The 17,979-nt window shown below is 44.5% G+C and overlaps 1 protein-coding gene across 2 annotated transcripts in view; it reads left to right on the top strand.

The window, feature by feature from the left end:
- ADCY2 (adenylate cyclase 2) overlaps nt 1-17,979 on the top strand; it is a 1,840,236-nt gene that overhangs the window by 949,530 nt on the left and 872,727 nt on the right. For both annotated transcript variants that reach the window (XM_078687629.1, XM_078687630.1), the window contains exon 11: nt 9,056-9,153. In XM_078687629.1, coding sequence (XP_078543755.1) covers nt 9,056-9,153 — 98 coding nt within the window. The remainder of the gene's footprint in view (nt 1-9,055; nt 9,154-17,979) is intronic.

Below are 17,979 nucleotides of genomic sequence, written 5' to 3'. Positions count from 1 at the left end.
TTTGCGTATTCCTCTCAGACAAGGAGACATAGGAGTACTATGTGCTGGCAGAATGGACCATCCTGCTAGGATGGGATGGGCAGAGCTGTTCCCTGACCAATTTACATTATAAAGGACTACCTCCAGCACACTCACTAAAGAACTAAACACCAGCGTTTTGTCATCCCAGACTGCTTGAAGCCTGGGCAGAGGAGGGAAGTAACTTTCCATAACCAGATGTGCGGCCAGCAAGGATGTCACCTCAACTTTGAGCACTCGCCCCAAGTTTAAATATTAGACCCCAGATCAACGTTTCAGTACAATCCTGGATATGTGGACATCACAGAAGAAGGACTGCCTTGTTCCCAAGAGGACTGCCCTGCTGCTTGAGGCATGCCTTATACCCCAGAGGTCTGCCTTGTGGCTTGAAGCCTGCCCTGTTTCTCAGAGGAGTGCCCTGCTGCTTGAGGCTTGCTGCTAACAGGGGGCGGCCCTGCTCTCGATGAAGGAAGATTGATCCTGCTCTCTTCATGCCAGGTAACCTGAGTGACTACAAGGGTCAGCTGTCTGACCTCCAATTCTGAGCTACAGGGACACAACAAGCCCCAGAGGCCTCCCTACAACTACCCAACTGAACTACTGCAACTGGACCTGCCTAACTCTGCAACTGGACTTGCCTAAGACCCACTGGCCTCTACTAGAGGGAGTCTCGGATCCCAAGGAGTTGCCTCCCATGGCTTTGGACCCTTGGATGGTAACAGAGTACACTCCTCTACAAGAAAATGAAAAATCCTGAAGTTCTAGACTTTTCGTGCCGGACATTTAGAAAGATACATTTTCAGTTGGACTAACCTGATCCCTGTATCTGGCCCGCACTCTATCACAGTCGGCCTGAACTTCAGATTTTCCCTCGGTTTAACATGACTTTGTTGTTTTAGCACTATACTTGTATACAACCTTGAACTTGCATATCTCTAGTTCTACCAATGGAATTTTCGTTGTTCTGGTATCATTTAATTTATTCAACTTTAGTCTGTTTCTAAATTGGTTTGGGATTTTTCCTGAGTTATGTTTTCACTTTATTATTGTTTGTGTGCTGAATAAATACTGTACTCATTGGGGCTGATTCACAGAACTACTCTGAGATAAAATCCTAAACTTACTACTTTTGGTATTCACAGAAGGCCTTTAGTAGTAGTAAAGTTAGGATTCCTAACTTTAGTACTACTAAATGCCTTTTTGTGAATACCAAAAACCGTAAAGTTAGGATTTTGTCTCAGTTTAGTAGTAGTAAAGTTAGGAGTCCTAACTTTACTACTACTAAATGCCTTCTGTGAATACCAAAAGTAGTAAGTTTAGGATTTTATCTCAGATTAGTTCTGTGAATCGGCCCCATTGCCTCTAAGTTAAGCCTCAATGATTTGGTGTCTAGCTACCAGAGGGTTAAGCTCAGGTTGATTTTGTGAATTGTGTGGTTCACCCTGATAAGGACTGTGGTTGTTGCTTGAGTAGGGCTTTCACTCCCCCTCAATCAATACCCCAATTTCTTACAGTTCTGTTAACAGGGAGACGTGCCACAGCAAGTGGATTGCCATATATGGGGTGCAAACAACAATGCATTGTTTCCCTCTGGTTCTGATAAGGGACAGATATGGGCTTTAACAAATCATAAATAGCATCAGTGCTTAATTCGAGCTGTGGTTTCCAGTGTTGGCACTTATAACAGTCTGCCACATGGTGGGTTGTTTATCTCATTTAGAGTGAGCACAAAAACAGTTGTTTACTCAGTAGAAGCTGCTACAGAACGTGGCATGGGGGTTATTGGGAGGAGCAGAGGAGGGAAAGAATTAACAATACATTTGAAAAAACGCACTTACCTGGATGTGACCGGCCGCCACCTTTCCTCCATCCTCGCCATCCTCTTCCTGGCTTCTGTGGAAGCAGGAAGCACCCAGGCTCCCCTGATCCTGTCACAGAGCTGCAATATAGCGTTGTGATTGGCCTGAGCACCATTGCTCGACACACTGGTCATGTTCTCTACCCAGGCTGTAATGCAGCCTGGGTGGAGAATATGCAAAGTGCACATGACATTTTGGCCAGCCCAAGACGGCCAGCCAAAATGTCATGCACACTAAGAAGTAAATTCAAGAAACACTTTATTCAATTAATTAAAATCATAAAAGCAATGGCAATTACAGTAATTCATCCCTTTAATTAAAAAAGCAGATATAATATCAAATTCATCATAAGAATACATAAAAATAATAGAAATGCCATAATAAGGGTTAAATACAAACTTCAGCAGATAAAAAAAGAATCACATGGCGGGATCACTAGCCGCTATTCTTTTGGCTTTGTTACGAACAGCGGCCACCAAAAAGCTAGCCACCCCAAAAATTACCCGAGTACTATTTAACAATTGTAAATAAGTAAGGGCAGGCCTAACGTGAACAAACCCAGCTTCTCTCAGTATTGGTACTAGAAACTGTTTCCGAATATCAGCATAATGTTCACAGAACATAATAAAATGCATTGCGTCCTGATTAGAAAAGTTGTCGCAACTACAGGGAATAGTGGATTCAGGTTTGCCCCATACTGGGAAATGACCAAGAGTGAGGTAAATTATGTTAAACCTGAATCTAATTAAAAGATGGCGGTGAAAAGGGATTGTGACAATCTTTAGGTATGGCTCGATGAGTAGTGAAGTGGAAAGAACATAGTTGGCTCTAACACAGGTTTCCTCAACTCCACTTCCTCCCGTTCCAGTGCTAATACGCCCAAAGAATTGTTCTTAATCCAGTTCACATCGCCCTTTCTTATCAACTCAGGAGAAGTATATAATTCTGGGCGCCCAAGTCTTAAAAACATCTCTTTAATATAGACTAACCAAGAAATCTTCTTGACCTTCTCTAGTGCCATACAGCCTCTTAAAATAGTGTGGTTCAATGTAATCTCACTGTTCAACCCGGTTTTTGCCCAGCAAATTAATGAGGCCAAACGCAGTTACCTACCACTCCTCCAGCCTCTAAATTGCCCAGCCCTGTTCCACCCCCAAACAACTGAGCTAGTACGTTTAAATAAAAGGTTATTAACGTTAATTTATTATCATTTTATTTTTCCGTTTTTAATTGCTCACTCGATGACCGTTGGGTAGATACTCCACTGCCTTAGTGGAGGAGCAGCCACTGTGTTTACTAATTCAATGTACGTTAATAACCGCGGCGGCAATTCTGCCGCCGTGCGGTGGTTTAGCGCAGTGGGCAGGGCCACGTCGGCCAACGGACGTGCGCAGCACTACGAAGGTAGTGCCCACGACGGCCGTTGGCCGACGCCAGCAGCGAAGGGATTAAAATGTCTATTACCTGCCTCACTTGCAAATCTTATAGCTTGGATGGTGTAGGCTGCGGTGGTCTCCTGATGAGGGCCCTGGCACTTTTATTTTTCTTTCTGAATTAAGCTCTTGATAGCATTGAACAGGAAGGAATAATACAGATTTGCCATAATCACAAGTCTAGATTGTTTATCTGAATATCCTCTATCACTAGTCAAACATTTAATTCCTGGGTTGTTTGTGGCCTGCTTATCTGCAAACCCCGTAAAGCTCCATGGTACTTTCCCTCTTGAAATGACTTCTATGCAGTATTTGACTCTGCTGTGCCTTGCTCTTTGTCTTGTCCAGAACAGGTCACAGCATCTGGGCTTCTCAAGAGTTCTATACCTGTTTCTGTCATTGAGGTAAATACCCTTTAGGGCCCTGTCTCTGGGAAACATCTCGCTGGGTTCTCTTTAGAAATACAAATGAAGTTTAGCCATGGTATGTGGACATTCGTTTTTTTACGATGGAAAGCCAAACACAATCAAATCATCCACTTTGTTTAAATGTGAACATTGTTAACCGAGACAGACTGCATTTGGTGTCTTTTCAGGCGCTGAAAAATGCAGGCCATTTATCAAAACTGTAAGTATATGCTTTAAATAATGCACAACCCAGGGCTAGAGTGACGCAACTCAAGTATTGTGGGGGGCAGGAGATGGTTGTCAGTAAAGCATGCGGCTCAAACAACAGCAGGGTTTCATCGCAGGTTCACCAGGGCAAGCAAACGTTACACCCACATGGAAGGCCCACGACAAACTGAATGGGAACGGAGGTAACCCTCATTTTATGCAGACCTTCACTGTACTCTTCAGAAACCGTTCAAGCTACACATGGTCTACCGTTTACACAGCACTCATATGACTTATCACGGACACAGTACACATAATTAACCCCAGTGTATGGACCCCAACTAACCCAATTAAAGGTGTCTTCACAGATTTTCCTGCAGGAAGTCCAATATGTCATCTCTTCCTTTGTCGAAGGGACTATGATAAGCTGTTTCCCTCGGCCGGCCGGCCACTCGTCCATCCCCTGTTACAGGCCGGCTCATTGTTGTGAGGACATTGGTCCATTCAACAGGTCATTTCCTCCTTGCCATATTGCACTGTTAATTTTTGACAGTGTGACCTATGTAGCAAGTATGATGGCAAGCCAATACTGGGGTGAAACAAGAATGTAATACCGTTTTCACCACCTCGGCGCCATGTTTTGGCTGGCGCTCTCATTCCCTCCTCCGCATACCTTCTGAAGGCACCTTTACCAGGCTTCATCCAATCGGCTTCTGCATTCCTTCTGAATCTATCTACCCAGGGTTGCTTAGATTTGCACTCTTTGATCTTATATAAAGGTCTTAGTGGGAAACGTATTAGAAAAGAAAAACATGAATTCATCCCTCCATGGACCTAGCTTGATAGGTTTCTTTAAACATTTGTAACAGCGTGTTCATCCAAACAAGGCTCTCTTTCTTCTGACAGAAAGGTCTCTGTAGACAAAACTGCACTAGCATAAGGAAACCTGAGGGGGACCCCTAGCAAACTATATGGAAGAGCCCCCCCTTCGGTCACAGTCAGGCCAGGGTACAGTGGTTGTCATGTCGTGTTGCTTGCTGGACGGCACATCAAAACACAGGAGACAGGTTAGTCGGGTATTCCTTTATTTCTCATCTCGTACAGTGGCTCGTCAGCACGTCCTTACTCGTCCCCGTCCTGGTCATCGTCTGTCCCCTTCCTGTCCCGTCACCGGATCTGGTGTCCGGTGACCTGGTCACTCTGCCTGAGGACCCACAGGGTCCTAATGCCCTACTGTCAGTCGCCCACACTGTCGGATCCCAACCTCTCCGTCACAACAACTCCCCCCTTGTTGCAAACAAATGTTCGTGGCCCATTTATCATAGTCCTCATTCACAGTTATATTGATGCAGGTGAAAGAATGAGAGAGAGAGAGAGAGAGAGAGAGAGAGAGAGAGAGAGAGAGAGAGAGAGAGAGAGAGAGAGAGAGAGTATTTGTCACTATACATTTCTTCAATGAGTCTCTGTTATTTACTGAATGTCCTTCGTGATCTAGTGTCTCCATCGCTTCCTTGTCCTCTATCTTCCTCCTTCCAGGTGGCTGCAGTTGTCGCTGCCATTTCTTCTTCATCCGCCTTTAGCTCCTTGAAACGCTACCTTTTCCTTGTTCTTCGTTGTCCGTCGGAGACAGCTCTTATCATCGATCCTTTCACTTTCGTCACCACCAGTGACTCTTTGGAGAACTTGTTGTCTTATCATCTATATTATTTCTGTCTCAACACCTTTCGTCCTGGCCCTGCGGTGCCTCTTTCCTTTATTTCCTTTGTGGCGCTTGTCCGCTTTGCTCATTGCATGTCTTTGTCCTTTCGTTTTGCTGCTCTTTCTCCTGCGCTATGTCTTTTCGTGTTGCTCCTTTTTACCCCTTTTTTCTAGGCTCTCCATGTCCTTTTAGCCTTTTCTAGGCGCTCCTTGTCCTTTTGGCCTTTTCTAGGCTCTCCTTGTCCTTTTTCTCTTGTGTCTCTTTTGTATCCTTTTTTCCTTCTTCTTCTCCTGTTGTTCTCCTTGTCCTTTTAGCCTTTTCTGGGCTCTCCTTGTCCTTTTCTCTTGTGTCCCTTTTGTGTCCTTTTTCTTCTTCTTCTTCTGTTATCCTCCTTTTCTCTCCTTGTCCTTTTAGCCTTTTCTAGGCTCTCCTTGTCCTTTTAGCCTTTTGTAGGCTCTCCTTTTCTTTTTCCTGTTTCTTTTGTCCCTACTTTCCTCGTTATTTTACTCCTCTTTCTTCTTTTCTTTATTGCCTGGTAACTTCTCTTTTGTTCTTTCCTTGTCCTTGCGCAATCTTTGTCCTTTTATTTCTCTTTGTTGTTCTGCTTTCTTTCCTTTTATTTTCTTTTCTCCTTTCTCTTTCTTTTTCAATGTTGTTTCACTTATTATTCTTTTCTTTTCTCTTTTCTTATTGCACTGTCTTCTTTCTTTTTCTTATTGCTCTTTTTCCACTTGTGCGCTCTTTTGTGCTTTGTTTATCCTTTATTCTTCACTTTTTTTGTTTTTTTTGCGTTATTCTTCTTATTTGTCCTTTGCCTTGCTTTGAAGTGGCTGCTCTGCTGTTTCCCTTGATCTTTTCTTGAGTGTCCCATTCAAAATGTCCGCCGTCGTTCTCACGATACTTTGGTAATCTTTGTTCTTTCTTTCCTTGTCATGCCCTTTTTGGCACTGTTTTTGTGTTTTATTCCTTTATTTCGTGCTTTCTGGCGCTTGTTTTCGTCCTTTTGCTCTTTTTCACTTTTTGTAGTTTTTTGCTTGCCTTGTGGTGCTCTTTCACACTCTTTGTTTTAATTGTTTCTTGTAATTATTCCTTTCTCCCTTTATTTCGGCCTTTTCCGGTGCTTCTGCACCTCCTTTAGCTTTATTTTCGATTCTGTTCTTCTTTGCCTGTCCTCAAGATGGCCGCCCGCTTTTTCTCTTCTCCTATTGGCTCGTTTGCCTGATCCTGAAATGGCCGCTGATGCTCTCGCGATATTTCGGAGCCAATCCTCATTCGCCTGACCCTACAATGGCCGCCCTTTTGTTCTGCTCGCTTATTGGCCCTATCCGCCTTGTTCCACCATGGCCGCCACGGCTCTCGCGCTAATTTCTTCAATTTCACGAGCTTGGTGTTAGCGCTTACCGGGCTCAGTCGGACCTTTTCTTTCAGCGATCGCGGTGTTCTCTCGCGTCGCTGCACCTTACTCTTTCAATTTCTCTGTACTTTCCATGACGATGCACGTCCAAGGTGGGCTCTTGGCATTTCTTCTAGTATTCCTCGATGACCACGCGTCGATTCTTGATCCCACCCTCGTCGCCAGTTGTCATGTCGTGTTGCTTGCTGGACGGCACATCAAAACACAGGAGACAGGTTAGTCGGGTATTCCTTTATTTCTCATCTCGTACAGTGGCTCGTCAGCACGTCCTTACTCGTCCCCGTCCTGGTCATCGTCTGTCCCCTTCCTGTCCCGTCACCGGATCTGGTGTCCGGTGACCTGGTCACTCTGCCTGAGGACCCACAGGGTCCTAATGCCCTACTGTCAGTCGCCCACACTGTCGGATCCCAACCTCTCCGTCACGACAGTGGTGAGGGAGCCTGGAGCTCCGGGGCCTCCGGCACCGCGGGGACTGCGAGGGCCCTATGTTACGCCAAGAAGGCGCAGTACTGGCCATTTATTTCATGGTTGTTTTAGTGAGCACTATGAAACAGTAGGCAGTGGCAATTAAAAATAGAAAATAATGTACTGTCATGCACATGCCAGAGAAATGCGTCTTCAGGCCATTCGAAATACTTTGGGGCCTACTTACAAACTTCTCATGCAGTGCAGCACAAGTCACCGTGCTGCACTGCATAACAGGGAAAGGGCAGGAATGCACCATTTTAAGGCATTACGGCATAATCCTAATCACCGTGTTCTGGCACCCTTTTGGCAGCCTAGCCTCAATGTGGGAAACCTAGAAGCAGGGGCGGCTCCCCCATTAGGGCAGAGGAGCGTCGCCCCACTGCTTTCTCACAGTGTGAGTAGCAGAAACATAAAATGGGAAAACTACCATTTTATGTTTCTGCTTCTCGCATAGTGATAAAACAGAAGGATTTGGTTGGGGGCAGGTGAGTCTGCTCTAGGGCAGGGGAGGAGTGGCTTGCCCACTGGTGAGGGTGCTGACCATTGGGGCCGACCAAACCAGTCATGCGCACTCTGCCTTTTCTCCATGTGGGTTGCATGCAGCCTACATGGAGAAAATGGCCTCCTGATAGGCGCCTGGCAGGTCGGCGTCCTGACCAATCACAACTCTGCCTTGCAGCATTGTGATTGGCTTAGGGAAGGGGGGAAGCTGCCTGCCCCCTGTTCCTGCCGGAGGCAGGAGAGCAAGAAAATGCAGGATCCAGCCGGGACACAGGTACGTGACTCCCGTCCCCCCCGCAATTAATGCCAGCCGCGACTGCCTTGCACCATGATGCAAAGGTGTATGTGTTGCATGCACAATTGTTTTCCCCAGAGGCATATTTCTCTTTTAACCCCTACCGCGCTACCGCGTTTTCCCGCTGTGCGCTGGAATTAAAAAAATGGCTTGTTTATGACAAAGTCAGCTCGTCATCCGCGTAGCGCAGGTAACGCCCATGACGAGCTGGCTTTGTCATTAGCGCTGAAGGAGTTAATGTGTGTTGCGAACCTTGAAAGAGGAAGTAACAAGGAGAAATAAAGATATTTCTAATCGTTACGCCTCACCCGAGAAGGCGTATACTCTTGGTACATTCCCAGATCTAGCAGTTCTGGTAAATCTGGGGATGCATCAAAAACCATGGGAGTTGTGAGGGAAAACCCACACAATGCCCATGGAACGCCGTCCCAGGGCAACGGAGCAATTTGCTCTGCGTTGCCTTACTCCAGATTTATGGAGCCACTCATCTCCCTGCGAAGTGGCCTTGTATGCTTTCGTAAATGACATGTAAGAGGTGCGTTGTTCTTGCACCACATTGGTGTTGTAAGAGAGATGCAAACCGGCTCATGAATAGGCCCCTTTGTATGGACTGAGCCCTTGGAATCTCGAGTTACCTCCACCGTGCTGCCGTGGTTTGTGTGGTAGCCTGGCCTGCACACTTTTCGTGTAACTTAAGTTGAACTTACGCCACAGCATTACAACAGTGTCTGATTGCCTTTCATTTATTTTCTAGTACCGGGCGACTACACTTCCGGCATTCAAGTATTATGTGACCTGTGCCTGCCTCATTTTCTTCTGCATATTTATCGTACAGATTCTGGTATTACCAAAGTAAGTACTGAATACTTTACAATACCTGTGACCATTATTGTTTTATCAGTGCACTGAATTATTTGCAAGTATTTCATTCTTGTATTATGATAATAGAGAACATGCCTTACCTTGAGAAGACTCTTGGCATTAAGGAAACTATTGTTTACTGACCTGTTTAAATGTATTACCAGTTTGAAAATCATTAAATTCATGAAGTCAATTAGAGTAACTCCAGTCTGTCAAATATTTTTAATTTTGAAATGCAAACGTTCTGAGTGTTTATTATAAGCCTCGATTTAGCTGAAATAGAAAATATAAATCTGTCTCATGCGCTTTCGCTAGTTCTTGCAATCATGCACAACTGGTCAGCTTCTTATCTACTAGAGAATGGTATTCATAATGAGTTATTTAATCGAATATTCTCCTGAGAAATAATGGTATGACCATGCGTCATCTCTCTGTCTGCTTAGACAAATAACTGGCAGTGTATGCATTCTCACTGTAAGGAAGCAAATGAAAATTAATTTGCAAATCTCGGTTAAAAGCCAAGTCTCCATTTTAAAAATTATATTTCTCTCTTGGAACAATATTGTCAACAATTGTTGGTTTAATTTTCTAGAAATTTTCATATTTGCAACCATTAAAACATTGAAAGTTATTTGTCTCAACTACAGAAATACTTCTTATAAATGTTTTCTTATTTAAGCGTAAACTAAATTTTCCTTGGAATTAATTTAGATGAGTCCTAAGGGTTAATGGGGGGGGGGTTCATTTATATAATACCATGCTCTTAGAAAATGTAATTTCATAGTATGCAATGCACTCTCTCAGGCTTCAAGTTTGGCAAGACATATTAACGGCTCGTGCCAACGCTGGTAATTTAGCTATCACGGTGTTTAAGGACTTGGTATTTCCCACCGAAAAACATCCTTGAATAAACTGACAGCGTGTTTAAATAGTTTTAAATGTCAACATTTTAACAGGAAGAACATTTAATGAAGGATTCAAAAAGCACTGGGATGAGGATACAAAAAAATGCATTTTATAATGTCAAGATTAGTTGCCAGTAATGTACTTGGTCAGATTTTACATAGCTTGTCCCAGTACTTATTGCAACGAGGGCCCACCATTTGAGCCGGCATTCTGTATACAAATTTTTTTTTTCACATTTCGTCCAAGCTACGTGAGTCGATCGCAATACCTTGTATATAATATTAGGCAAACTTCCATGTAATTCCCAGACATAATTAAAACCCTTACATCCATGAAGAAGAGTTGGAAGGTGGCAGTGGCGGCTGGTACCCTAAATGATTTGGTAGGGCAACCAACTCAAACCCCAAATTCCACTTTCACCCAAAATTTCCCGTTCCCCTGATAGATCCCAACTTACCGACTCCCACCCACCTTGAACACCCAACAATTCAAACATGCAATGAGCAACTCTACTAGGACCCAAATCGCGCCAAAGTCGCATCTAGAATCTTGGTCCGAAACACAACTTCCCATGCATAGGCGACTTGATCTGATTTTGTGTCAGTTTCCAGCTGCCTACAAGCACACACGCTCGGCCCTGTCACTCTTTGGGTACGCACTGCTGTAGCAACAATGACATTATCGTTATACGGAAAGGAACGCACACCCCGGTATGCCACTTTTTTGTGTATTGACAGAGCAAAGCCACTCTCTGTTTCCATCTAGTTCTAAGTGTGCACAATCCAGCATGTCGCTTATGTGTGTGTTGATGCCGCCCATTTTCCTTTGGTCACACTGTCACTAATTTGTTTACTGCAGCATCAAATGCTGCCTGATGGTACCCGCAGGAACCCTCTCCAATTATAGTCCAAAAAATGCAAAATCGCTCAGTTTACTAGGCGCCAAATTACCTGTTTTTACAAACTCGACCAAAAACAACTCTTCCCCTGGATGGATTTTCTCCAAATTATTCACACATGAAGTAGACATTCCCAGCTATCAGGGACAGAAGCCATTTCAACCAGGGACCAGACGAACCACCCAAAAATTAAATGTCGACAACATACAAATCAGGTCCATTGAATAACACCTGGAACCCTGCTCTTCAAAAACGGCCTGTTTAAACCAATTCCACTTGATCGGTCCTCTTGAAACTCACTGGGGACACAAATCCCAATCCTCACTAACTCTGTCCAGCTCCGTCCCCAACTCCTTAATAGGTGTGAAAACACAACAAATTGCATTTATGAACTTGAGCCAAAAACAAGTGGATCGATAATCCTCAAATAAATTACAGTCTAATTTCACAGCCATCAGAAACAGTTCAGTAGCCAACTCAATCATTTAAACAATACAAATGTACTTACCCACTTCCTGGCTCAGCTGCTCCGGTCCCCTCTGCTTCTCCAGTCCCTTGGCGCTGGTGGTCTCTGCAGCAATTGAAGTCTCCACACCAATCAAGATGATGCTCTCATGCTGCTGATAATGTTAAGCAGCATGAGATTAGCGTCTTTGATTGGCTGGAGCAGGCTTCCTTGACGCTCTTGCAGGCACTGGTAGCCTGTGCCTGCTCTCCACCCAGCTGTCTAAAACAGCTGAGTGGAGAGGTTTAAAGTGCGCATTTCAGGCCAGTCTGCTTTGAGCACTCTAAACTAGTGGATTGAGTACCACTCCCCTGCTGCCAGTCTGCCCAGGCTGGAGAAAGGGAAAAATAAAGTGATAAGAAATTCAATTATTACCATTTTATTTTTCACCTTTGCCGTGCAAGCAGCAGGGAGGCGATGGTGCTCCAACCTAATGGAGGGGCTGCCGCTGGAAGGTGGATGGGAACCAGGGCGAGGACTGGAGAATCAGAGTAATAAAGATTACGGGTAAGTAATCTAGAATTTAATTCATTGTCATCTCATTCCATACTTATGTCAACTTCATCAATACATTATATTTTCTTTGTAGATTTTCTATGAAAAACAGGACGCACTGAAACACAGGAGTCATCCCAGAAAAAAAGACTTTAATTTAAACTCCTGAAAACAAACTCCAAAACACAATCTTAAGACAGTACTACTTAATAATAAATTTGCACCAAACTGAAGATCAGATCCTTGAGCCTAATGTAGTCTGTAATGATTAATAAATGTGGGAGGATTTGCGAAGGTTGTTGGTACATATATATCTGAATGCACCCCTTTCTGCCCTTGAGGTTGCCATTCAACAAGTGCATCAGGCTTGGATAGAGCCTGAAAGATCTTGGCTAACTTTAGAATTGGCTTGTTCATTTCTTTCCAGAAGGGATTGATTATATTATGTCATATTTTTGGGAGCGTAAAGGATGCATAACATTTTTATCTCCTCACTCTCCTTTACTCTTATAACTGTACTGGGCCCTTCACTATTAGACAGTCTGAAGCGTTTCCATTTACCACAGTGGCAATAATCCTCTGATAAACCTTTCTGCGCCGATAGGAGGGGTGAAAATGAGGGTGACTTAACTCCACATTAGTTGTCCAATGAGGACCATTAATTGACAGCCAACTCACAGATTAGAAAACAAATTTAGGTACAGCACTCTCAAGACCATACTGTCGAAAAAAAGAATAGCAACTGGAAGACCCAACGTCCTGAAGAAGTTAAGTTGAGTTAGGATCATGCAAACCAAAAGCTTTGCAATCGCAACCAAGAATAAAAGAAGTAAAACCAGATATTCTGATAGAGATCACTGATTCTCTCCACAATGCATTTAAAATATTAGTACAATAGCACAGTTTAGATGGCAGAACCAACAGGACTCAAAAATAGACTCAGACAAATTTAGATTAATTGGGTATTGCATTAAATAATAATATTTAATTAAAATGAGCAATTCATAAGATCTTCATTCAAGAATATCACAGCTTGCATTAAAGCCTCACACACATAATTGTCTATTTAGAGGACGGTTATTAAAGTTCAGTTGTAGAGTTACAAAGTCCCACTACTCCTTAAGGAAGAAGGATCGTACAAAGTTCTAACAGCTTAGAGACTACAAAAGGGAAAGCTCCACCTTAAAGTCCATTAGAGTGAATCCATTAGCTTATAACTAAAGATATGATAAAAATTTGAAAAGATAGAAGCTGGTTCAGTGAAGAAGGTCTTGTTCCATCAGCTACCGATTGTAGCATCAACAAACAGTCCAAAGTAAAACATCAATCAGCATACCATCCTCTCGCATTCGGGAAAAGTATAGCATCAAAGCGCCTCCTTTGAGGTTTCCTCTTTTTTAATAGAGTTTTCTAGCAGCGTTCAAGGGTGTGGCATCGCACCACCATTCAAAGATGTCTATATGAGCATCATGTCATCTGAGGTGGTTGAAACATCAAGCTGGTTTCCCATGCTAGTCATGAAAAACGAAAAATTATGAGTCCACACAAGCCTAGTAGCAAATAAAAAGATACAAAGTATTCTGTCCATAGGCATAACTGAAATTCTATTCCCAGAGGAATATTTCACTGCGAATGTTGAAGAAACAATTCAGGAATGTAAGAAAAAAACATGTGCGGGAAAATGTGTAACTTTTCACTTGTAAAAGAACAATCCATTATATTAAATCAGATGAAAGATTGACACTAGAGAAAAAGCATTTTAAGGAGGCCTTTAAGTTAGCAATGCATGTTTAAATCCATTCCATTTGAAATCTTTATTTCGATCACAAGATCATAAAAGATGTACAAAATACCACATTTAGATAAAAATCGCAAAACATGAGTAAGTCATTACTGTTAGATACATGGAAAATTTAAAAAAGAGAATACTAATAGAAGGGGGTGACAGGGAATCAAAAAGTTTTCAAGAATCTCCAGCCATCTTTAACAATCGAGTTCGGGTGTGCCACATTGCCGTTAAAAATTTTGCCAAAGCGAAGACAATTGGCTGCGATAAGTCTGTCTTTAAAACTCTATAAGCAGGTACAAATGATCTAAAACCCAAGTTTTTTAAGAGGGGGACAAGCCAAAATTTCCTGCTTTTCTGGTAGGCTCGGCAAAAGAAAATCACATCCACCTCGTTCTCCTTCAAATGTTCACATGCCGGGCACATCTCAGTGGGAGACCGGCAGGACCATGCTTTGGTAAAAGAAAACAACGGAAGGGTCCCATACCTCCATTGCAGGAATAATTTTCTTGTTAAGACCGGAGTCATGCCATCCAGAACACTTTTAAGGTTATACAAGTCTTTGATTATGATAAAGCGGTGTGTCAGAGATCCCTCTCGTGCGCTATCGAGAGCTCGAAGGAGCATTTTATCGTAATATGCTCTGGAGAGCGCTTTCCTTGGAATCCTCGTGCTTGTGTTTTCCGGGTCTAACCATAGTTCTGGTAGTCCGAGGGTTTCGCAGGTTCTCTTGATGTATTTTAACCAAGGGATTTTGGTGGCGTTGGGTAGTAATAAAAATTCCTGTAGCTCAGACCTATAGGAAGGGAGATCTTGGCTGCTCCAAAGACGGCGCCAAAATGTAAGTGGTTTGAGCCCTAATTCCTCCGTGATAGGCCTCATACCCAGGTCCAGTCGCAAGGGCAGAAGTGGGGTACTTAAGGGAAGGGCTGTCAGCTGCCTCAGAAATTTATTCTCTGTGGTTAGCAAAGTGGACGATGGAATATGGCCCCACAACTCTCCCCCATAACACCCGCCCGTGCCTGTGCCTTGTAAATTTGGATAGCAGGGGTGAGAGGGCGGTATGATGACTTAGTCGCAATTCTCATTATACCACCCGCCTTCTGGGCCAATTTCATGTTTGCCTTTGTCTGATGTCCCCCCACGTTAAGTTTTGGTTCAGAGTTATCCCCAAGTACTCTATTGTGTGAACCCTTTCCAAGCGCACTGCACCGAGCAAGGGATTTGGACGCTTGAAGGACGTGGGGTTTAAAATCATAAACTTTGTCTCTTGGGGGTTAATTTCAAGTCCCCTATCAGTACAGAACTCCAGGAAACCGTCCAACACCCGCTGTATGCCCATCGGGGATTTGGATAGCAGCAGGGTGTCATCCGCAAACATGATTGCAGGCACCCTGCTGCCGGTCAATTTTGGGGCGTCAATATTTGCAATCCCCACCAAGTGCGGATTACCCTGTTCACAAAGAGGCGAAACAGGGTCGGTGCAAGCACACACCCCTGTCTCACCCCTCTGCGAACAGGGAATCTTTCGGTTAAGTTGCTACCTCTCCCGCACCTGACGCGTGCAAAGTTATTTTGATGTAACTTTATCAAGACCGCAAGAATGTCTTTCGGGACGCCCAACTCTTCCATTACCCTCCACAATTTTGATCTTGGCACCAGATCGAAGGCGGTACGTAGGTCCATGAATACCGTGTACAAGGTGCCGCCCTCGATCAGTGCAGTACTCCAAAACATGAGGTTTAATCTAAATATTTGGTCAATTGTGGAGACCCCCCTCCTGAAACCTGCCTGATATGGGCTCAGGGTATCTGTCTCCTCAATCCAATTCTGCAAGCGGTTCAATATTAGCCTCCCGAAAAGCTTCTGGGATACATCGATGAGGCTTATCGGGCGGTAGTTGGCTGGGAGCAGAGGGGATCCCTTTTTGAATATTGGGACCACTTCTGCTCCCAGCCAAGTATCCGGGACCTCCATCCCCCCAAGGACCGCATTAAATATCAACAGGAGATAGGGAGCCCATATCCCTGGCTCCTGTTTGAAAAGATCCCCTGGGACCCCATCAAGGCCCGGGGCTTTGCCTGCTGCCAAGCCCGCAATTGCTTCCCGGACTTCTTTTTCCGTGAAGGGTTCACCCTCCTGGCCACTCGCTATTGTGCGGTGGGGTATACTCAGGGCAGCGTCCTCTACTGCCTATAGGGACTGATAGTGATTTTTCCAGACACTTGGGGCAATGTTGGGTTCAATTACCGACGGGAGGTCTTCTGACCAATTACTGACTAGCCGCCAGAATTTGCGAGAGTCTTTGGTGACTAGTGCACCAGAGAGTTTCTCCCAATGTTGTTGGTCCCATTCGGCCTTGGCATTTACCAGCAGTATCTTGTAAGCCCGTCTTCTGGCTTGTAGCTCCTTCTGGGATCCTCGCACCTTAATTGCGAGTGGGAGTTCACGTTTCGAGTCCCGGCATGTGGCATTATACCAGGACTTTTTGTGCAACCCGCTAGTTTTGACCGCACCATTTGAAAAGAGATCTGACTCTAAGGTAGTTATTACTTCTTCGTGTGTTCGCCATAATTGCTCTCTGTTTTCCCCATTAATGAGATCCTTGCCAAGGTTGAATGCCTTTTCCAGCACAGGGGTAATTCTTGCGTAAAGCCTTGGTAGCTTATCAGCACTTGTGGCCAGTTATCCCCATCTGACTCTCCTATTATTCTCCAACAATAACCCTGTCTTTGCACTTTCTTTGTCCTGTCCCGTATCCTCGATGCCTGGCATGGCGTATTCAAGTTCGAGGGCGTTGTGATCACTCTCCCCTCTATCCAGTACCCTGAAGTCAATGATTCGTGACCAACCGGTAATTGGACAAGGACATAATCTATTCTAGATTCCCTTCCTGCTTTATTGAAGGTGCATTTGCTTGGGATGTCTGATTTAATACGCCCATTACAGGCCCTTAGGCCATGATTTAAGGTAAGGGCAGTAATCTGCAATGCAAGGGGAGTCCAAGCTCTTGATGGGGGTGCCACCGTGGGAGGTATCAGCCATCTTGAATCCTCCTCTAGGAAGGGTCCATCAAGAAGGCAAGGCAGTGGCTCATATTGCGAATTCAAGTCCCCTCCAACCAGGTATGGGAGGTCTCTTGGGATTTCACTCAAGAAAACAGAGAGTTCCTCTATAGTGTTCGATTCGCGTGATAAAGCTACAGGTCGCGAATAAACATTTATTATCAACAATTTGGAGGAGTTTGGCCATTCTAACAAGACAGGTAGTTTGTCTTCGGAATTGGCTGTTAGCCGTCTTGCCTGACAACCTAATTGGGAGGCTACCCAAGTTGCCAACCCTCCTGACGGTCGTCCCCTTCCCCCCCATTTAGCGGGTTTTGAAAACACTTCAAACCCCGAGCATGTATACTCCTCCCTTGCCCAAGTTTCCTGGAAAGGGCAGATACTTTTGGTATTAATAAAAGAAGCCCAGTCTGGGCAGTCCATTTTATTACCCAACCCAGCTACATTCCATGAAATCAGGTTGAGTGTTGGAGGTCTTGGAAGTAATAAAACAGTGCCAGAATTGTCATTCTCTTTTGTAACGGGATTTGCTATTAGATGTTGTGGCGATTCCCCCTGAGCCACACCTAAGTTACTGTCAATGCCCAGTGTATCTACTGTAGAATAACCAAGGTCCTGGCGGTGTGCAAGATCATTAGGAGCAGTTATCACTTCTCGTGGGACCTGGGGTTGTTCACAGGAGATAGTTATATCCTCACTACCATCTAGTGTGTGGGATCGGTACTGGTCGCTAACTATAGGCTCAGGCAGTTAGTCGACCATTTCGAGGCTGCTGTACCTATTGGAGGTTGGGAAGTAAGCAGGCTGATGAATTCTATATGGCCCCGGGACTCCTCTCACTCTCCCCCCCATCCGCCCCTCCTCCTAGTGCTAATCTCCCGTCCTTCTTCGTCACCATATCGGGGGAAAGTATTCAGGGATCATACTCCTGTGATAATGAGTGTCCCTCCTCCCCGCACGATTGCTCTCCCACTCTTCCAGTAGATCTTGATGATGCCCCCATCTCTGGTCTTCTAATGAGTACATATTTGAAGGGTAGAAGAATGAGAGAGGGAGAGACTGAATGAGACTCCCTTGGTCATCCTGGTCCCAGCTGCAGATGTAAGAGGCTGTCCTGGGTTCTCTAAAACTGACCACCACACAGTCACCCCTGGTTGTTTTT

This window comes from Lissotriton helveticus, chromosome 4_1 (assembly GCF_964261635.1).
Source record: "Lissotriton helveticus chromosome 4_1, aLisHel1.1, whole genome shotgun sequence".
Taxonomy (NCBI): domain Eukaryota; kingdom Metazoa; phylum Chordata; class Amphibia; order Caudata; family Salamandridae; genus Lissotriton; species Lissotriton helveticus.
This window is presented reverse-complemented; position numbering and strand designations above follow the sequence as displayed.